The 22,716-nt window shown below is 38.8% G+C and overlaps 1 protein-coding gene across 2 annotated transcripts in view; it reads left to right on the top strand.

The window, feature by feature from the left end:
* CCDC141 (coiled-coil domain containing 141) overlaps positions 1–22,716 on the top strand; it is a 233,348-nt gene that overhangs the window by 70,904 nt on the left and 139,728 nt on the right. For both annotated transcript variants that reach the window (XM_049887559.1, XM_049887558.1), the window contains 3 exons: positions 2,539–2,647; positions 5,538–5,791; positions 17,698–17,814. In XM_049887559.1, the coding sequence (XP_049743516.1) occupies positions 2,539–2,647; positions 5,538–5,791; positions 17,698–17,814 (480 nt within the window). The remainder of the gene's footprint in view (positions 1–2,538; positions 2,648–5,537; positions 5,792–17,697; positions 17,815–22,716) is intronic.

Below are 22,716 nucleotides of genomic sequence, written 5' to 3'. Positions count from 1 at the left end.
GATTAGTAGTAGAACATAAAAATTGGAGTAGACAATTTCATGCATCATGAGCTTGTTTAAAAGCAAAAAAGGGCAATAAACACATGTAGTAACTTTCATGGTTTGTTCTCCACAATTTGAACACTGAAGTCTAACTCACAATTTTTTTTACAAACCATCTTGGGAGAAGTTCCATACACAGTTTTCTTTCTGGAAAAGAAATAAACCAGCTAAAGAGTACCTCCAGGGGCCAAATTATAGATCCATCTGATTCATTCTGTCTTAGTAAGCAGGATATAGGTGTCACCTGCCCTTACAACTCAGCTCTTTTAAGCGCAGGGAATTATCTTTTTTCTAACATTAGGCCCAATTTTTTTTTCACTGTACAGTGTCATTAATGGTAAGCTGATTTTCTCCATGATGAGTAAATTACTTCCAGAATTACATAAAGTAAAATACTAAGTTAAAGCGTAATACAACCCAGCAACCTAATTCTTACACTTAGCTTTTATTGGATCTAGTGAAAAGTCTGTTTCTTGAATTATCCCACTTCCAATTTTGTGGACTACTTCATACTAAGCTGAAGACAAACTTGTGTGTATTCTCCCTGCCCCTGTGTATTTTCATTTGTGATTTTTAAAAAAGCGTGAAATTAACAGGCCTATGAAGTGTCCCCCTATTGTCACTTCTATCCTGTACAAGCTGCAGAAAGAAGAAAAGCATAATTTTTAGGTGAAGAAAAGAAAAAAATCCATGAGAAAAAAGTTAATAGAATGTCAGGAAGCTCCCTCTGAATAAAGGATTGTTTGCTTATATATATATTTAAATAAAACGCTGAAATATAGATATAAATTATACAGTGACTCCAAAAGTTTTGTAAAGTTCTACAGGGAAAAAAAAAAATCACCTACTAGAGGTCTTTTTTCCCTTTGAACCGTCTCCTCAAAGAAGATTCTTAAAGCAGTTATTAGAGATGGAATGAATGAGAGATGTAAATGATGTGTAGATATGATCCCTTATTGAACTACATACATGTGGGGCTTCATTACAAAACCAAAATGACTTATTGCATGGTTGATAATCATTACAGAGTGACTTCAGGCTTACAGATTTAATCACCAGATGGGTTATTCTCTTTTCAAACACTGCACTGCAATTTAGGAACAGTCCCCAGGAGACAGTGGTGGGTCTGTATCAAGTTGTTGTAACAAAATGGCAGAAGCCTCCTTGACATTTCAAAAAAGGACATGCTCATCAGGCTCTCCCGTATTCCATGCCATTTGTAATTGTGGATATTATATGGCTATTGTAATAATCAAAAAAGTAGATCTTGTTAATCAGTTACTTAAAAATATTAAAAATTGCTGTATTCAAAGATGAGGGTTGGAGAAAATTTGAAAAAGAAGACAAGCATTGTGATAGGCTTTGGTATCTTTCTCATTTCACTTTTGTTAGTATATTTTGAACCAAATCCAAAGGTGAATATGTTGGTCAAAATGCTCTGTTAAAACTATAATTACTCTTGAATCTTACTGTTGAAATAACTGCAGCTATTTGTCGATAGTTATAAATAAACACTGTACTAGTATAACAAAATACGTTTTGCCCTCTTCTAAAGCTTATTTCTAAGATTATTCCCTTGAGGATATTAACAGCATTTCAAGCACCTCTCTCCCCCTCATACCTCTTCCATGGAGAAACTTAGAGATTGGTCGTTCTCCTTATCGTTAGGGTGTCACCTTCATCTGCTTTTTTCTTGAAACAGAAGAGAAATTTCCCATTTTTCATTTTTGCTGTATCTAGGTCGCTATGAGTCGGAATCAACTCGATGGCAATGGGTTTGGTTTTTTGGAATCTTATTTTTATTTACATAAATAAGGCGTAAACAAATTCATGATAAAAAATGCAAACAAAAGTACAAACTACAGATCTAAGAGCTAAAAGTCCACCTCCTCTCACCCATCCCTAATCCCACTTCTTCTCATAGAAGTAACCTGAAGTAACCCTTTGTTGTGTTTCCTACAGGCCAATTATTTTGCTTTGTATAAGAAATAGTATTAGATTACATATTATTCTAAAGCTTACATTTTTCACAGAGGAAAAATCACTATATTTCAGCCCTTTCTTTAAGTAAATTCTTAAGTTAAATCTACTTGTTATTATAGGGTTACTTTTTAGTCAGCCTTTTATTGGTTTCTCTTAGCAAACTTCCTTGCCATTTTTTTACAAGCTGCCTTTTTAGAATATTGAAAGTGACTGTACTCATTACATAGGGCACAATGGTTTTAGTCGAAACAATTTGGTAGACATTTGAGCAGTAAGCAAGTTGGTTGATTTCAGCATACATGACATATTTCCAGGTATAAAAGCAATCCACGGGAAGAAGAAGAAAATTCTTGCCTTGGCACCTTATAAACTGGGCTACATGCAAACACACACCCTCACACAAATACAAACAATGATATAGGTTGTGAATCCATTAAAAAAATTAACAAATAAGTAAAATAACACATTGGTTTTTATTTGTTCAAATGTTGCCTCCCTGTCTTTCTGTTGTAGTTTGCTACTAAAATAGACCAAGCTGAGGATTTCCTCCAGAACACTCAGGAGTCTGAGAGTGCTGAACCCTTAAGATCACTTCTTCAGCTCCACGAACATCATAGCAAAGGCAAGAAATATGTATATTTCCTTCATAAGCTTTTAATGGTTTTAAACGATGTTAACTTGAGAATACCACCTATGACCATGTTTTTAATTCTCTATTTACTTACACTCACCTTGTTCCAAGAAACATTAAGTAAAGTTTCATTTTTTGTCATCTTCTGTAGGAAAGAACTAGTTGTAGATGGTTCTAAGGGGATGGTAGAGGGAGCTTCCAAGAGATTCATTTATTCTATCTGCTAGATTTTATCCCCGAGGGCAGGGGCTATTCCCACCTGGTCATCTTTTTATCCTCAACATCTGGCATGGTGCTTGGAGCATTATGGATCCTCAGTAATATTTCTTGGTTGAATAAATGGTTGAACGCAGCTAATGTTCCTTCTAAGAGTCAGTAAACGAAGGTCAGTCCTTAAATAATATCTCTGGGTAAGGAAAATCCCTCTTTCACCACTGTAGTTAAAAAAAAGCAGTAGTGAACCATTTTTCCAGATAAAAAAATCTAATAAAACACTACTTAAAAAGATTTTCAACTCCCCTCTAAAAAGTGATAAAAATGGTCTGATTGTTAACCAACAATTTGAATGCTACACCTCTTCCACCAAAATTTGGGGTGGGCCAGGACTGTAGTAGGGAAGGCATTTTTGAGAGTAGCTGTTTATTACAATCTTTCTCTGTGGAAGTAGGTTAGAAAAATAGGTAGCAACGATCACTTCTTTTCTTTCTAATGCATTTCCTAATTGTTACTGCCAAATAGCACTGAGTATGAATGGAATAGCTTCTTCCGTTCGTCAGTCAGAGTTCAAATTGGACTTCTAGCTTCACAGGCCTGATCATGCCGGACAGGGGCAAAAGGCGTTTGTAAAGCCACAAATAGGTTTTGTGTTTACATCACCCTCCAAAGGACCCTAGATAATAGATCATTATGATTTATTACTTATCACAACTTTTCCAAAATTCAAAGATTAAAGGACTCAATCCTTTCTGTATAAATTTTCATGAGATCTTACCAAATACACATATGTAATTTTAACTGGCATTGTTCTATAGGACCTATCACTAACAGCAATTATAAACAGCATCCAAAGGTTCAGCATTAAAGCAGCAGCCTGCCCATTTTTATTTTGCAGCAACAATCTAGCTGGATCCAAAGGGGAATGAGCAGAATCAAATGAAATTTCTCCTAGGAGACTGGAAAGTGAATCGAGCCTGGGTAGCTGAGATGAGTTCTATGGTCTCAGTTCAATCTCTACCTGACCAACACGCTCATTGCACAGCAATTTTACCTCTGCAACCTGACAGTGACTAATGCTTTTGTTGAAGGTTCATTACTGAAGCAATCAAATGAAAGCATTTTAGAAAAGCATAGGGGGTTGTGGAAGTAGAAATTTTTCCATAAAGATTTGAGGAAGGAGCTGGAAGCATGGAAATGGTCCTGATGCTGTTTTTTTTTTTTTTTTTTTTTTTTTTTCTGGTTGGCTCCTTAAGAGTAACTAGGATGTGCTGCACAGTGAGCCAATGTGCACAGGGCACATGCAGCTGTGTTTGGAGGCCTGAGCCTGCAGTGCCCTGGCATCCCACTGATAGGGGAACCAATGTCCTGCCTTTTGATGGTATAACCTTCGAAAGTCCAATAGGCTTCTTCTTAGTCTGAAGAGATGGATGAAAATGCAAATTGAAAAGAGGGAACTCAGTTTATTTTTGTGATGATAAAATATTCTTAAGTCCTGATAGCATGTTCACCATGACATTTTTGTGCCCCTCTATATGACATGTGGAGATCGAGGAGTTGAGGGGACTCTGGTCAGGATATCTGGCTCCCAATTCATTGGCTGAGTGATATTGTCGAGGGTTGTGTTTTCATAACATGGAGGTTGATGAGACTTATTAATCAGCTAATTCGTTGGGACGTGATTAAGATGACCTAACTTGCAATACATATTCAAGAAGGAAATTCTGATTATTAGTTGAGAACTTCACATATATAAAACCGCCAAAAAACCAAACCCACTGCCGTCAAGTTGATTCCAACCCATAGCTATATATATTATCTTTAAATTTAAGAAAGTAAAATATATCTATATTTGTAGCTAGCTGTTCTAATGTGTTTCTGAGATGTTGATTAGCGAGTAGTACAGAGCATGAGTGTAGTACAACAAAGGTTACATCTTTAGAGAACTGCTGATCTCCAGAATCTATAACTCCTTTGACTATCCTCCTTCTTTTAGTAATTCTATCTTATTCAAGCATTCTACAAAAATTATAGAGCATCTCCCTATGCCAGCCACTGTGCTAAGTGCTGGAGATAGAGTCATGGTCCCTGTCCTCATATTGCATAAGAGCCTAGTGGCAAAGACAGACATGAATCAAATAATCCCACATGTAAATATAAAGCTACAACTATGACAAGAGCTGTGAATAAGAGGAACATTTTGATATAAGAACACGTAATAGGAGGAGTTAACTCTATGGCAGTTGTTAGGCTGTGGTAATTTGACCCATTGTTTCTCTCAAGTGTTGTAGGGAGTTTATGTTTAAAACCAAAAAACCAAACCCGTTGTACCTGAGTCGATTCCTACTCATAGCGACCCTATAGGACAGAGTAGAACTGCCTGTAGGGTGTCCAAGGCTGTAAATCTTTATGGAAGCAGACTGCCACATCTTTCTCCCACAGAGTAGCTAGTGGGTTTAAACCACTGACCCTTTGGTTAGCAGCCGATTGCTTAACAATTGTGCTACCAGGACTCCTTAGTTTATGTTTACACATTTAAAGTCCTTGTAGTATTATTTATTATTAATATAAAGTATACATATACTTTAAAGTCTATGAAGAGCCTGTCTATTACTATATAAAAGCTTGCTTATACCACTATTCTTTTTTGTTTTTAATTTTCTTCTAGAACTCTTAGAACGATCTCTAGCCCTTCTAAACAAAAGTCAACAACTCACTGAATTCATAGAAAAATTCGTATGTGAAGGGCCTAATGTAAATCCCGAGTTGATTCAGGGAGCTCATAGCAGCTGCCTGAAGATCGACAGCCTTCTTGAACTCCTACAAGACAGGAGAAGGCAACTAGACAAGTACCTGAAGCAACAGCGGCAGGAATTGGAGCAGGTTCTGCAGATATGTCAGTGGGACCAGCAAGAAAACCAGGTAAGCCGAGGGGGTATTGGTGATGTTCTTGCCTCAGCTAATGAGGTTTGGTTATTATGTGGATTAGCCATGCTCAGGGACAGCTAGCTTCTCAGGAGTTGTCGTCAAATCCTTTGGTCTTTGGTTGAAAAGCCTTTGGTCCAAAATACCATGCTGTTTGCCTAAGTAAGTAACAACAAAACAAAGATTTTTATTTCTTCTCATTATAATATTGATTTTATAAATGGGAGAACACTGGTGAGCAGTTTTGAAAACGACTGTTCTATCCTTAGATTCTCTTTCTCGCTTCATTTTGGGTCACTAATTTGAGACACATTTCTCTGAAATTCTGAAATGTTAAGTGCAGTTTTCTTGAAAGCTGGAGGGGAATGATTGTGGTGAATTTTACTAGATTGCTGCTACTGTCAGTGAAGCCTTCCAGCCCAAAACAGAGATAATGCTCTTTGAAGAGTGGTCGGATACTAATGAAGAAGTATTACCTTGGCCTATGGCTGGATGCTCAATGGTTAGCAGGCTTTTTTAAATCTCTAGCATTACCTTTGACTCATTAGGGGGAATTCACTCAGGGCTTTTGGGGGGGGGGAAGGGAGAGGGTTTTTGATGAGTTTGCAGGCTTGGGAGAGCTCAGTACTCAGACCGCAGGCACAGCTCCCATCTGCTGTCAATATGCTTGCCACATATTTCCTTGATTCAAATCGTTTGAGGGTAAGAGTGGACAGAACTCTCTCTTAAAATCCCCAAGTCAAATAGGTGGAATATTTATTGCAACATTTCAAATTGCCCCAATCCTACATTCAGATTAAGTAGATGGAGATTTTAAGGAGGGAAATTATGTACAGGGAGGTTTCCTGGTCTGGATGCCCTGGAAAGGGGTCTCTTCACATGCTTTTATGTTGTTGCTCTGAGCCAAAATGGAGGGATAGACATATAAAAAACATATAGCTAGGAACAAATATGAAGCCAGAAGAAACAGGTTCTTACTTCAAGCTGGAAGATTGAGGACTTAAATGATCAGCCTTTCAACTATTCCTTTCAATGCAGAGTTTCTCAACCTTGGCACTACTGACCTTTAAAAAAACAAACCCATTGCTGTCCAGTCAATTCCAACTCATAATTCATCTGTACTTGTAAGATGTTGAACAGAATCCCTTGTCTTTACCCACTAGATGTCAGTAGCACAATCCCCAGTTCTAACAACCCAAAATATCTCCAGACATTGCCAAATTTACTTTGGGGGGCAAAAGTCACCTCCAGTTGAGAACCACTGTTCTTGTGTGATGAGATCAGCAGTCCTCCAGAGATGTAAAACATTCAGGAAGTTATAAACGTAATTATTTCACTTGAGTTGTTAAGTTTTTCTGCAAGCCCTGTGTTAAGGTTTTGTTGATGCAATGGTGAAGAATAGCACCAGGGACTCCAAATTGAGTGTGACGCTGTTTTTAGTATTTGAGGGTCTATGGATGATCTACACAATGATCCCAGAACATGATGGAACCAAGAAATATACAGTGGAGAGCATGCTTCAATGGAGGGCAAAGGGCTTCTAATCACTGATGACACATGATAGAAGAGTTTTTTTGGTCAGTTCTGTACTTATTTTAAGGGAACATAGGAGCTCTCAAACTTCGGATTAATAAAATACTAGCTCTGTCAATCATTTTAATCACTGAAGAAAAAGGAAAATTAAGTGGTGAATTAGAGTAAAGATTACTGATGAATAGTAATGTGGGTGTCTGAATATCTGATGCATGTTCTCTCCTAAGGGCCATTTAAACATGCATTTAGTGCTTCTCAGCTTCTAAGCGTTTGTGCCCTAACACTTTTGAACTACAGTAGGTCGGCTGATTTCCCTTTGGAAAAGGAATTAAGTGACCAGAATGATGGCAACTTGAATAAGGCTTACAGCAACAGCAGGAAAAAAAAAAAAAAAGGTACATGAAAGCTACATACTTTAAAAAACAAACCTTAACTGGGATGTGATAGCCTGACAAACATAAACATAGCACACTATTTCTTTATCATTGTTTTTCAGAAGTAAAACTGTGCACTTGTTTTACATGTAAAGATGAGCTGCTGACCTTTCTTTTCAACTCCAGCAGCATCTTATTTTGCAGATAATCTGCTTCATTAATGAAAATCAGAAGCAGCTTGGAGTATTTCGTGCATAATTAATTATCTCGACAAGAAGATTTATGAATGTAATTTTTCTCAATTGCTCCAATCAGGCATAAGTGAGACAAACAAATAAATTAAAACTAAGTTATTCATGGTCTCTTTGTACAAGACAGTGTCAAGGACACCTAGGAGAATTAAATAAGACACAAGGACAGATAGTCTCTTATTACTACCCAGATCACATAAAGATACACATCTCTGGGGAAAAAAAAGGATAATATAACTTACATTTGGAAGGTTGTTGTGGTTTTATAATTTGAGTGCAATATATATCATAATCATGCAGTATATTCCTTGTCAATAGGCAATTAAAATGATATCAGAGATGACACATATAAGCACAGCTTCAGGGCACCTGTCTTGTAACTGCTGAGCAGCTTTAAAATTCTGTGTGTGTTTTATATGATGTACTTTCTAACTAGGATTTAGAAGCTTGGGTGGTTGAATAGCCTAAATTAATATAAGACACGCATGAAGAGCCTAGCTTAGTGGCTAGCACACAGTAAGGGTTAAAAAAAAAAAAATTCTTTTCTGAATGTAGCCTTCAAGCATTGGCTGGCATAAGACTGAATTATCTTGATGATACCAGTATTCAGTAGTTCGGTCTGGTAGCAGACATACATGAGTATCCAACTGCTTGTTCAAAAATTATCACAGAATTTCATGTTAGTGCATAGGCTGTCTCTAGAATTCACTCTAATGCATGCCAGCAGTAAATACAAAGTATCTTAAAGCATATGTAGAAGAAGCATGTGCTTTCGAAAGCAATAGGAACTTTTCTAATGAGAACGCTTACCACCTGGCTTTCAATGCCACTGAATATCAAAGGTAGTGTAACTCTGGACTCCAGAACAGATAGAATAGATATCAATCCTAGCTTCTACATTTATTATTTATGTGACTTTGGGAAAGTTACTTGGCCTTTGTGCCTCAGTCTCCTATTCTGTAAAATAGAGATGAGACCTATAGATTTGTGGTAAAAATAAATAAGGTCTTGTATGTGAAAATGCTTAGAACACAATTTGGCTTATGGTAAGTGCTTAATAAATATTCAAAGGTTTACTATATCATTAAAAACTTTGGCAGTCACTTTCTGAGCTTTACTGGATACACTCATAGGCACATAAAATCCTACCTATTTGCTGAATCCTGTACCAGTTCTCTAAATAACCAGATACTCTTAGCTTTCTAAAATGTTGCTATGATGTAAAGGGGGAATCAATGTCACGTCATGGCTGGGTATTCAGCCTAATTTATTCAAAAGGTAAGTTTTATCTGAAAGATAAAGAAAAAAAATCAATTTTTCTCTCCTTAACTTTCTCTGCCTTTCAACTATTTCTTTAGGTCATTTATATTTATTATAGTCGATTACCAAAAAGAATTCATTACTGTTGAGTTGATTCTGACACATAGCCACCCATAGCACAGAGTAGAACCGCCCCCACAGAGTTTCCAAGACTATAAATCTTTATGGAAACAGACTGCCTCATCTTTCTCCCATGGAGTTGCTGGTGGGTTCAAATTGCTGACCTTTGGATTGGCAGCTAAGCACTTTAACCACTGTGCCACCAGGGCTCCTAATGGTTGATTACATTGTCATTAAACCTAGTTAGTCACTTCTCTATACTGTTCAGCTGAGCTGATGGCTTAACAGCATTTTAATTGGGCACAGTTATTTAAGTCCCCAAATCAGTTGGTAGGAGAATGGGGGACACACACTGACTAAATTACATTTTCAGAAGTCATAGGACTGATGGCAAAGCTGTTTGATGTGTGTGCTCCCTGGGAAAGGCTAGGTAAGGCCTGTTCCCTTTGTTTACTGTGTCCGTTCCCCTACCCTCACGCCCTTCCATTGGTTGACAGCATTAGTTGTTGCTGTTTGAGCTATGATCTGCCAAGCCCCAGGGGCTGCCTGGGCATCTTCTTCCACCTCCCTGAGCTCTTTTCCCTCCTTGCCTCTGTGCCAAGATTGTTCTCTTTCTTTTTCTCCTTAGCACTGCCATCCCTCCCCACTTACTCTAGTGTCTAGACTGGCCAGGGAGTGAGACTATTTCTCCCCCTTCTCTCATCCTCTTGGTCCCCAATTAGTTTTAACACCGTTTATAGGGACACTTCTAAGAACACAAAATAATAAATGGCATACTTTTAAAGGATTAAAACATCCTTTAAAATTTAGCAGTTATTTACCCTGTTTATATGAAGGTTTCTGACTCAATTTTTTTCTAACAACCAGTAGTTTAGGCCAAAGCTTCAGTATGAAACTCATTAGTTTTATGTCCTAGAACCAAGATGGTAATGAGGAAATACGAAACTTTGGTGTCACTCTTAAATAGCCTTGTAATCAATTAATCTCTCACTGTCTTTCTTTCGCACTCTCACACACAAACACAAACACACACGCACTGAGTATAATCAGTTCCAGGTCACTTAGGGCACAGCCCTAAGTTATACTAAGAAAGCCATGCCTTAGGTATCTGTGACAGGGATGCACGTCACCAAGATATCGGGCTGGGCTCTGCTCCTTCCTTGAGAAAGGATTTCCAGTGCTGTGTGAATTCCCCCTAATGAGTCAAAGGTAATGCTAGAGATAAAATTTAGGTCCAGAGACTCCCACTGTACCGATTTTATCCACTGGACTAAACAACTTCCTGCCATTAAGTAGATGGAAGTGAAGAGTTTGCCTAAAAACAAATAAGAGTTGAGGGCAATGTTAGTAAGGGAAGAAAATGTCCTTAGTATGGTTTTTCTTGAAAAAGAAATGTGAGAAGAGAAATTATATGTTAACACAAGTCAGAAAAAGTAAACACATAAAATTGTAGTTCTAGACAGGGAAGTAGATTATCTGTGAAGCTGTTTATAAAGTAATGAACTTTGCTTTGGAATAAAAAATGTATTTTACCTGTCCACCAACAAATAATACTGGGATTTGATCATTTGTCTGAGAGGTAGTAATAACTCCCTGTTGACTTGAACAAATTATGGAGGGCTCCCAAATTTCAGAAAAGAAAATTGTGAACACAGTCTACCTAGAAGCTCCCAGAAAAATAAAAAGCAAAATAATAATAAAGTCCAAATAATAAATAATAAAAAAAAAGAGCAGGCCAATAATTAGATCAGTCCCAGAATGCATCTGAAAATAGAAACTTAATCCACATTTTTGGCAGTAATGCTCCTTTCTACCCTGCTTTCAAGTTCTGAGGTACAAAACATCCGTGACATTGGCTTTAGTGTCTCTTCCCTCTGATACTTATTATCACCTAATGGAGGAAATGCCTATGTGAAGTCTGGTTATTGTCTAGCTAACTATAGAGCGCATTTGACTGGATTGCCTAATACAAAATAAAGATAACTGGTTTCCCTATCCTAAAAAAAAAAAAAACCCAAAATTGTTATTATAATACTGACATGCGGTCAAAATCATAGTAGACATCAGAACTGTCACCTGTGGCCATCAACTATAATTGAAAACATCTCTGTATATGTGTGTATTTTTGATAATTGAAAGAGAGACTATCAAAAAGCCTTGGGTTAAAGAAGATAAATAACTGATGCCTTTCTGCCCCTTTATTGGTTTTTCTGTCTCGCATAGTAACTGGTTATTCGATGAGAACTGTTCTGCACATGGAAAAGAAAATGAAAGTAATTTGTAGAGATTTTCATCTTCCCTTAAGCATTTCTGTTAAGGTGGTTTGAATTGCTTATTGTGAGCTGGCCTCTTCCAGCAGTTTTAAACAAAGATCAAAAAATAAGATCTGATCTCAGATTGTAGAACAAACTGCACACAAAGAGATGGGGGTGGGAGGCGAAGCTGGTGGGGAGCTGGGCATGGCAATCTGGGGCATCATTTTGGAATGCAGCAGCAGTTCTCCTTCTTGCTACCTGAGTTGTTTATCCTTGACCATCAGAGAGCATCTTCAACTGCTCGCGTTCCCCCATATTTTAGTCTTGTTCAGACCACATAACTGTTTGGGAACTGGGATTCTCATTCTGTCCTTGCTGTCGCCTCTGTTCACCACTGGCCTCTTTCTTTCAGGCACACCTTCTGAAGAAGGGCCTGGCACACACACCCATGATCCTTTCTGGTGTAATATTTCCATTTAGCCCTCTCAATTTTAAACAGGACCCATTTCCATGTTAGAATTAGGTTCTACAACTATACCATTGCATTTTAGTATTTATTTTTAAAATGTTCATAATTCAAAAGACCCGTTGCCATCAAGTTGATTCCAACTCATAGCAACCGTAGCCATTTATCTTCTCAGGAATCCTTTGATTCTGCAGATGGATGTGATAAGAAGGAAAAACACTAGATAAAAACGTGTGTATTCTGCCCCTGGCATTACTGCTCTTACCTGTGAGACTTTCCTCTTATTGGTTGTGTGACCTTAGGAAAGTTACTTAACCTGTCTGGGTCTCAGTTTCCTCATCTGTTGAAAAGGCAAATATCTCCCTCACAGGAGTGGTGTAAAGATTGGATTAGGTAACAGTTTTAACATGCCTAGAATTTTTTTTAGAATAAATAGTGCCTGTGAAGTTCTGGTTTACTTTTCTTATTTGCCTCATTCTTATCTCCCAGTAAGGGGTTGAGGTGGGGTGGCATGCCCAACAATAAAAACTAGCTCTTCACTACACCTTGCCCAAGGCTAATGGTGTCAGTAGTGCTCTTTTCCAAACTTCCTACTCTCTGGTACGTTCTTACATCATCCTTCTTTCATGCATCATCAGTATCTTCATTTATGCAGTGTTTCCTCTGCTTAAGTCTCTTCTAACCAAACAAAGAAATAAAAGGTAAGGGGCTGGAGGAGGAGCCCCTTTGTTACCTCTGCTTTCATTAAAGCTATCATCCCATCCCCCCTTCACTTAGCCAACGAACATCTTTGAAAGAATTATTAGTGCTCCTACCTCCTCACCTCAACTCAGTGGTCCAAAATCCTTACCAACTGATATCCTATCCTACCAGTCTCCTGTCTCCACTATTTTAAACTGCCCTTAGATAAAACTCAGTTGTAGATCTGTATTTAATAAGTTGATTTTGAGTTGCAGTCCTGTTCAATAACAATATAATGTGAGCAATTTTAAAATTTCTATTAACACATTAAAAAAGTAAAAAGCCACATAAAAAATTAAAAAGTAATGATATATTTTATTTAACCCAACATATCCAAAATATAAAAACACTGGTGGCATAGTGGTTAAGAGCTACCACTGCTAACCAAAATGTTGGCAGTTCAAATCCACTAGGGACTCCTTGGAAACTCTATGGGGCAGTTATACTCTGCCCTATAGGGTTATTTCAACATATAAAAATTTCAACATATAAAAATTCTTAATGAAATATTTTCATTTTTATATGAAATCTATGTATTCTATCCCACCACTACTGCCGTTGAGTCGACTCCGAATATATACTGCCATTTCAGTTTGTACTAGCCACATTTCAAGTACTCCATTTTTTTTTTTTTTATGGGCAAAGGTGGTTAATGGCTACCATTTTGAACAGTACAGGTATACACCATTTGCAAAACTTTTCCCAGCCCCCCTCTTTAACTTCTAAGGCAACTCTTGGTTTTCACTGAGCATCCCTGATTGCTCCCTTGTATCTTTGCTGGCTTATCTTTCTCAAAATCTTCTTTTACTCTTTGGTAAATACCTCCCCAAACAGATCTGTCCCAATCCTTCTCTGCATTAGTTCTAACTCCCTTAGGTACTCAGTACTTATAATGTCATATCATGCCAAACTGGTGGGATGACCATATACATTATTACTCAAGTCAAGCTGAAAGGTAGGAACTGGGAAGAGAGAGGAAAATTGTTCTCATTCCCTCTTAATCCTTCATTGCCCAGAACTGATTTCTAGCAGATACTCTGAATGCTTTTTGTCCTTCCTTCCTTTCGTCATCTTCCCAATCCTTGACTCCTGTTTTCATCTTTTTGTAGGGACCATGTTCTACAGAAATGCCAGGATGCATCATTTACTGATTTACCACACTGGTTTTTGGACAGCAGCTGATATAATTTAAAAGCTTATAAAAAGTGCACTTGGAATATCTATGCAGCTGTCTACAGTAGCTACTTGCTGGATGCAATGACTGATTTACCGGGTGGCAGAGTATTACGGTTGACATGATCTCAGTTATTTAGGGCGTCTTACTTTTAGCATCAGAGGATCTGAGAGCCTACTCTGCGTGCATCCCACAGCACACATGGTAAATCTGATCGCAGAGGCTGCTCATATGTGTGAATGCCTCATAGTGAGATGTCACACCCTCACCATCATCCACTTACTTCTGAGTTTTATGCCAACTTGTTTTTGTGTTCCTTTCCAGGGTGTATCTGGTAGTAAAAATGTATAACTCTAGAGAGCATTGGAAACCCTGGCAGCTTAGTGGTTAAGTGCTAAGGCTGCTAACCAAAGGGTCAGCAGTTCGAATCCACCAGGTGCTCCTTGGAAACTCCATAGGACAGTTCTACCCTGTCTTACAGGGTCGCTATGAGTCGGAATCGACTCGGTGGCACTGGGTTTTTTGTTTTTAGAGAATCATTATGCTTTAACAGGCAGGTATGTGACTAGGATATAATGATTATCAACATAGCTCTTGAGGAAATATGTATATTCCCTTGCAAGAATAGTGTCTTTTGAGGGTTGAAATAGTATTTGCCAAATCTAGGGGATGAGGTCAGTAAACCTTAAAAAATCAAAACAGCCAACTCCTTCCCAGCCTTCATTACTGCTGGCATATGTTAGATTGCAAGTCTTTGACTCATAAAATTTAATAGGGTTATCTGAGGGTTCAGGCTTCTCATCTGTTTTTAGAGATTAGTGAACACCTGTTTATACTCATTTTTCATTCACTCAGACTCTATATGAACTATCCAAAGCATTCTTGAGATTTCTGGGTTCCTCCTGCTAAGAATGAATAACACTTATTCCCACTAGTTAATAAAATAAATGATCTCTGAAGGTTAGTATATTCCTGATCCACTTTACTTTGGTGAAATTCTTAAATAATTCTTCTAGTTGGGCTTTTGTATGTGCTCACTGCATCTTTTGTGAGAAATTATTTTGTTTTATAAAAATTCTGTACATTAATGGATAAATTTTATAGCTCTTGATAATAAAAATATTCTCTGTGGGTTTTACCTAAGGCACCTTATACATATCATCTAGTTCTAATTGGGATACCAGAAAGATAAACTGTCTTCAAATAATTGTAAATACATAAACACAATACTTTAGATAAGGGGACTGGCTAGATAATATCTGTATTACACATAGATTACCAAATATTCTGAACAAAAAGGAGGAGTACCTCACATGAAAATGGTTACAGGATCATCATTAGGCTTTTCTTTGAACTGATGATAGGCTGAAATCCTGTTTAACAAAGATTTCCAATTAGTAGAAAGCTGGAGAAATCCTTTTGCCCCATATTTTATTGCCTATTCTGGAAAATGCTAAGAGTTGGTGCAGACCTTTTTATCTCATTATCAGCTTTGTGATATCATCCCTACATACGTCCTCTTCTAGGTGACTCCCTAACTCTGACACCTGTGTAGTGGCATTGTGTTCATGTGTGGCGTGGATTCATTGTGTGGAGCTTCAGGCATAACCTAGCTTTCTCCTTAGCCACCTGCGTCACTCATTTTTCCACTTTATAAGATTTCCAGAAATCTCAAGGCTGTCCCAGGCAAGACAGTCTAGGCTGGAGAAAGACATAGTACAAGCCTGTGGCAATCTCTGGTGGTATAGCGGTTAAAAGCTATGGCTGCTAACCAAAAGGTCGGCAGTTTGAATCCACCAGGCACTCCTTGGAAACCCTATGGGAGCAGTTCTATTCTGTTCTATAGGGCCACTATGAGTCAGAATTGACTTGACAACAATGGGTTTTTTGGGTGGCAGTCCCCACCATTTTGAATGGGCTGCCAGAATCCATTTTCAGGCTTGAAGTCATTGCCTGCTAATGACAGGGCTGTAGGACTTTAGGCTACCCAAGCATGGCAATAGGGTGCAGTGGAGAAGGCGTGGGCTTTGGAATCATGTATACTTGGTGATGAGTCCTTTGTCCATCACTTACTGCTTTCACTAGATAAGCTATTAACCTCTCTGAAGCTCAGTTACATTGTCCCTAAAATGAGTTGTTAAGAGAAATAGATGATGACTGTATTAATTTCCCAGGGCTGCTGTAACAAAGTACCACAAATGGGGTGCTTTGAAACAGAAATTTATTCTCTCACAGTTCTAAGAGGCTAGAAATTTGAATTCAAGGTGTTGGCAGGAATATGCTCTCTCTGAACATTCTAGGGGAAGATCCTTTCTTGCCTTTCCAGCTTCTCATAGCCCCAGGTGTTCCTTGGCTTGTGGCAGTATAACTCCAATATCGGCCTTCATCTTCACATGGGTGTCTTCCTTCTGTGTCTCTCTGTCTCTGTCTCTCCTCTCCTCTTTTTATAAGTACACTAGTTATATTGGATTAGGACCCACCCTATTCCAGTATGACCTTATGTTAACTTTAATTGCATCTATAAAGACCCTATTTCCATAGGGTCACAGTCACAAGTACCAGTGGTTAAAACTTGAACATATTTTTTGGAGGGACACAATTCAACCCATAATAATGCCTGAAAAGTAACTAGCACACTGTCTCGCTTGTAGCAGGTTCTTAAGAATCAGTAGCTATGATGGGATCATGAGGATAAATCATGTACGGGACTTGAGAGTAAAACTTAAAGTTTCTTCCTTTAACTGGGGTAAAAAATCTGCATTCGGAGGCTCGTGTCATCAGTCCCAAGTCAAGTCATATCATCATTTAAAGATGTACAGCTTCTTTCAAGTCTTTGCTTTTTGTTGTTTTAACATTGTGTATGACATATATTGTAAATCTAGTCTAAATGAATGTGAGTCATGCCCTGAGCCATTTACGATGCCAATGGAATTTTAATAACGTCTCCATTTATTTTCTGAACATGGATTTCCAGCAATATTTTTACACTATCTTTTTACAGTAAAAATATACTTCTACATATGCTGTTTAATATCTTCATATGGGTCTATGTAACTATATTCAGATTCATATTCTTATCCAGGAAAGAAGACGTGTATCCTAAAAGAACGCATCATTTATGGACTGTGTGGGAATCTGTTTTACTCAACCAATAAATCATTTTCATACTTTTCTGAGATTACTTTCTCTTTCCTCTCAAGCATGTAGAGGTTTAAATGAAGAAAAAATGAAAACCTGATTTTATATTTATTAATTTAGTACACAAAATGAGTACATATAAAGAGAAATTTAGGTACAGGCAGTCCCCGAGTCAGGAATGAGATCCCTTCCTAAGTCTGTCTTTAAGTCGAATTTGTAGGTAAGTCGGAACGGATACATATGGTTCTTATTTAGCATTAGTCAAATGTTTTTCTTAGTATATAGTATATATTTTACCTTTCTATGCATATAAAACACTTAAACACTTTCAAACTGTACAATGTTTTCATGAGTGTCAAAAGTAGTGTGTGTTCGTTATTATGAATCATTGTATATTTTTAACTCAATTTTTTAATATAATAGGCTTTATGGCAGGCCATTCTTAAGTACGAGTTGTCCATAAGTCAGATGTTCATAACTTAGGGACTGCCTGTAGCTTAAGTTTTGAAAGGTTAAGGAAGTATTTCTGATTTTTTACTCACTTACTCTGATCATTTGAAATTTGACCTTGCTTTGTTGATTCTTACCTAGGTGACTTGTTGGTTTCAGAAAACCATAAGAGGCTTACAACAACAACATCTAGGTTCATCACTTTCAGACAATGAGGAGCTAATTCGTAAGCATAAGGAACTGATGATTAAAGCAAAGGTAAGAGACACATTAGACACATTCAGAAATCATTGAAAAGTGCATGGTCTTCTCTCAAATGTTTTTTAGGGGTGATTTAGAGGACAACCAGAATACCTCACTTTGATCAATCCACGATATACATGGAAAAGATTCTGGTAACATTAGCTGACGTCACTGCCCAGTGACTGAGCTTCTAGACTAATAATAACTAAAACAACTTCTAAAACAACAATAACAACTATCTTTTTCTGAATAGTCACTGTGCCAGGCCCTGAGCATATTCAGTGCATTACCTAAATTAATCTCACAAAACACCTAAGGGGTAGGTATTATTTTTCCCGTTTTACAAATCAAAACAAACAAAAATCAGAGGTTTGAAAATGTGAAGTAACTTGGCCAATGTAATACCCATTGTCAGTGGCAGATTTGGAATTTGATTCCAGGTCTTGCCTAACTCCAGGACTCAACTTTTAAATACTACACTCTGCTAGCTTTCTTTAAAATTATTATTATTGTTGTTTTTATACACTGAGGCCTCACTATGCTATCACTTTCATTATTTCCAGGTATAGATTTTTTTTTTAGTTTAAAATAATTTTTAATTAAAAATGTATCTTCTGATTTTAAATCCCTAGTTATTACAAGAAATTTTAAAAAGAAAAAGGAAGGAAGAAGAAAATAAGAACCATCCCTAATTCTCCCATAAAGAGACAACCAATCTGTATACATATGATTTTTTTTTTTTTCTGAAATTGCCCTGGGGTCTTCATGTATGAACATTTTCTTGGAGCTCAGGTGTTCTGTCAAGGACCCGCCTGATAATGACAGTGATCCCGTCGCCCCCACTGTGGGATTTTGAGAAGGCTTCCACGTTTTGACTCTTACAGAAAACCTCCCAAAGAACATCCTCCCATGAGAATCTGTAGGTGCAGCTCTGTCCGTTTGTTAGGACCAAGTCCTAGAAATAAAACTCCCAGGGAAACAGCAGCAGGCTGGACAGGCAGTCCGCGAGTTAGGAATGAGATCCCTTCCTAAGTCTGTCTTTTAATCAGTAGGCTGATTTAAAAAAAAAAAAAAAAGAAAGAAAAAGCGGGGGAGGAAGAGTTTGCTTCGAGAAACATCCAGAGCGGGGAACTCCACTCACAGAGAGTAGAACAGTGATCAGCGGTTCCTTAGTGCTGGGGTGGGGAGGTGATAGCTAAAGGGTATAGAGTTTCTTTGTGGGGTGGTGAAAATGTTCTAAAATTGACCATGGTACTGGCAAGTCTGGGAATACAATAAAAATCATTGATTTGTACGCTTTAAATGGGTGAATTGTATGATATGTGAATAATATCTCAATAAAACCATTTTTTTTTTAAGATGGAGGGGTCCGAAGGGCGGCCCCTGAGGAGGTCCTGTCCAGCTGTGACCACTCAGGGCTGCGTGGAGGTGCTTTCCTGGGCCCTGGCAGCACTTGGAGTCCATGTCCCAGCACCTTGGGCCAGCTCCTGCTTACAGCTAGGCTTCTCCGTCCCTGCTCTTTCTGGCTGCATCTTCTGGCCTAAGCTTTCCCTCTAAATGGAGAGAGGACAGGGCAGGGTATGCACAACTGAGAGAATAGACGTCTCCCTCTTACACTCAGAACCAGTTTTGGGAAAACACAGCTTCCAACACGGGTACAGATTCCCCCTGAGGGGCCGTAAACGTAGGTGAGGAAGACAGAGAATCGGGAAAATACGGTGTCCACCGAGCCCTCCTGAAAAGACTGAGGATTTAATTTGATTATAAACCCTGAGGTAAGGGTGCCTGCAGACAGTTTAGAAGCGGTCTCGTAGCTCTAAGGTTGCCGCCGCCAGAAGGTTCTGGGCCAGGCGAAAGCCTCCCTGCACGTGTGGCAGGGAAAGCAGCAGCCAACCGGCAGCTGGGCGGCGCTTTGGCCTCCTTCTCCTCCGCCCTCAGCAAGCTGCGGCGGCTCGGGTGGCTGTAGTTCCCCAGCTTGTTGAGGAGCAGCGACGCCGTGGGTTTGCCATCCATCTCTTCCTCTAAAAGGACCATATCCTTTCATTCAAAGTTCTTTCTCCATCTCAACACTGTTAATGAAAGGGCTATTTACTCTTAGATTTCCATCTCCCCTGTTCCGGCTGTTGGGCTCCGCGGGCTCGGCGCTCGGGTCACCCCCCGCCCACCCCGCGCCTCCTCCTCTGCGCCTCTTTGTTTCTCTGTGCCTCTTTCTCTGCTCTGCGCCTCTTTCTCTGCTCTGCGCCTCTTTCTCTGCTCTGCGCCTCTTTCTCTGCTCTGCGCCTCTTTCTCTGCTCTGCGCCTCTTTCTCTGCTCTGCGCCTCTTTCTCTGCTCTGCGCCTCTTTCTCTGCTCTGCGCCTCTTTCTCTGCTCTGCGCCTCTTTCTCTGCTCTGCGCCTCTTTCTCTGCTCTGCGCCTCCTCTGCTCTGCCGCCCTCCATCCTCCTCCGCAAGGGGCGCCTCCACAGGCGCAATGGGCCTGGCGGCCTCCTGGGCGCCCTGCTGCCAGCCCAACCCGGCTCCAGGTATAGTTTGATGCTCGTCTTCTGTGTTAGTTTTCCGTTGTTGCCGTAACAAATTGCCACATGTTTAGCGACTTCCAGCAACACAAAATTATCGTCTTACATTTCTGGAGGTTAGAAGTCCAAAATGGGTCTTACGGCGATAAATTCAGGGTGAGCTGATTCCTTCTGGAGGCTCTAGGGGAGAATCTATTTCCTGGCCTTTGCTAGTTTCTGGAGGCCTCCTGCGTTCCTTGGCTTTGATCACAGTAAAAGGTAATATGACAATAGAGGCAAACAGAAATAGAGATGAAAGAGAACTCAGAGGTTGGAAGATACCATGCTACTAGATTTGAAGAGGGAAGCAGAAGCCACCAAGCCGAGGAATGCAGGATAATTCCCCTGTCCCAAGATCCTTAAATTACATCTGCAAAATTCCTTTAGAATATAAAGTCACATATTCACAGATCTGGGGATTTGGAAGTGGACATCTTTGCCCGGGAAAGGGCATTATTCTGTTTACCACATCCTCCAGCCTACTTAAGAGGATTTCTGTTTTGCAAGAAGTTAATGGCTGACAGCTAGCCAACCTCATGTAAGCCTATGGAAGATACCAGAATGGAACCATGAAGTGCTTAAAGCAGCAGGAGCAGAGCAGCTGTGTTGCAGTTGCTCCTTTCCATTGTTTCTATAAATAAGTCTATAAATACCTTCCAGAGTTCTTAATAGATGTTCCATATTGTCTGCAAAAGGGGTGGGGGGAAGTGGGGAGTCCGTTCCCAGTAGATTGAGTGGGAATGGTGAATACTTTAATCACTACCAAGTCTTATAGGTTTTTTATTACTAATATCTTGGGTGGTTGATAGTTTAAGGAAGATCTAAATCATGAAGCTCTGGAGAACAGTGGACCAAACACTACTAGTCAGTGGTTGAAAATAGACAAGACACACCATAGACATCCACATGTTTGTGGGGATGGAAATTAGGGAGGGGAGGCAGTAGATTGCATTTACTAAACTAATATCTCCTCATAGGAATCATGTGCGTTTTTTTGTTTTGCCTTTTTAGTTTCTTCTCTTTGAACACAGCAGTGTGCAATGAGTGTTCAAAGTGGTTTGTTGAATATTTGACTGATTGAAAAAGGTGCAGTTAACCCAGTAATGACTGAATAGTTTTTAAGTTCAGCATTTGGTCTGTCTGCTTAGGAAGTTGAGTTTTTTTTTTTGTTTGTTCATGTTTGTTTTTCTGTGTGTGTCAGCTTCAGGTTTTGTCAGTAAAAATTCTATCAGAATTTCCAAATGCTAAACTCAAGAGATGACCTGAATTGTATAGGATGGTTACTTCCTTTAAAGCAAACAAACAAAAACAGAATATTCATTTAATTTAGACATACCTTGGGGTTATAGTTATTTTAACTGTGGAGTTATAGTGGTTTCTCACAAGTCCCGAGGACAGTTTGGTATAGAATAGTTGCTGATGTGTGACTTCGGCTCTATTAGGGCACAGTTTTGGAAACCCTGGTGGCGTAGTGGTTAAGAGCTGTGGCTGCTAACCAAAAGGTCAGCAGTTGGGATCTAACAAGGGCTCCTTGGAAACCCTGTGGGGCAGTTCTACTCTGTCCGATAGGGTCTCTATGAGTCGGAATCAACTCCACAGCAGTGGGTTTGGTTTTTTTTTTTTTAGGGCACAGTTTCTGTTGTAGCTTACAGTTCACATTTGAACCTCTGATGTGCATAAACAGAAAGACCTGAAGATACTCTTTTCATCATTCTGCCGAAGTTGCAGACGGAATTCTTAATGTATATTTTATTACGTTCTTCATAGAAAATTTCAAAACCGCAAATAATTTCTCAGTTTTGCAAGGTGTAATGACTAACAGCTGGCCAACCACTTGTAGTTGTATGGAATGTGCAAAAGGAAAATAAAGTTACCCTTAATAGTTCAACCACAAAATAACCATTATTCATATTTTTGTGCATTTCCTTTCAGTCTTTCCATATACAAGCCTGGAAACACACAGCACTGGAGTCAAGCTTTTTTCCCTCACTTAAAAGAATATCATAAATATTTTCCTATGCAACCTAATATCCTTTAGCTTCAAAATTCTCTTTTATATGAATTCAAAATGGAGGTTACACATTTCGTTTACATGTAGAAGCTAAGCCATATGGGCCTCCAAGCAAATACTGGTTTTCTTTTTTAAAAAAAGGAATTCCTAATAAACATTATGCTCCAGACTAGTTGATCCTGCTTTCTTTCAGAGCTCTAAACTACTCAGGAACCAGTTATAGATCTCCTCTGGAAGCAGAGTATTGTCCGACGTGCTCCGTAATTTTGGAGCTGAACATTTTTTGAAAACTGAGACAACCCTATTTCTCTATAGCACCCTTGAGAATAAAAAGAAAAAAAAAATGTTTTTA

Source organism: Elephas maximus, chromosome 6 (assembly GCF_024166365.1).
Source record: "Elephas maximus indicus isolate mEleMax1 chromosome 6, mEleMax1 primary haplotype, whole genome shotgun sequence".
NCBI classification, from domain to species: domain Eukaryota; kingdom Metazoa; phylum Chordata; class Mammalia; order Proboscidea; family Elephantidae; genus Elephas; species Elephas maximus.
The sequence above is the reverse complement of the archived record's forward strand: the minus strand, read 5'-3'. Positions and strand labels throughout refer to the sequence as shown.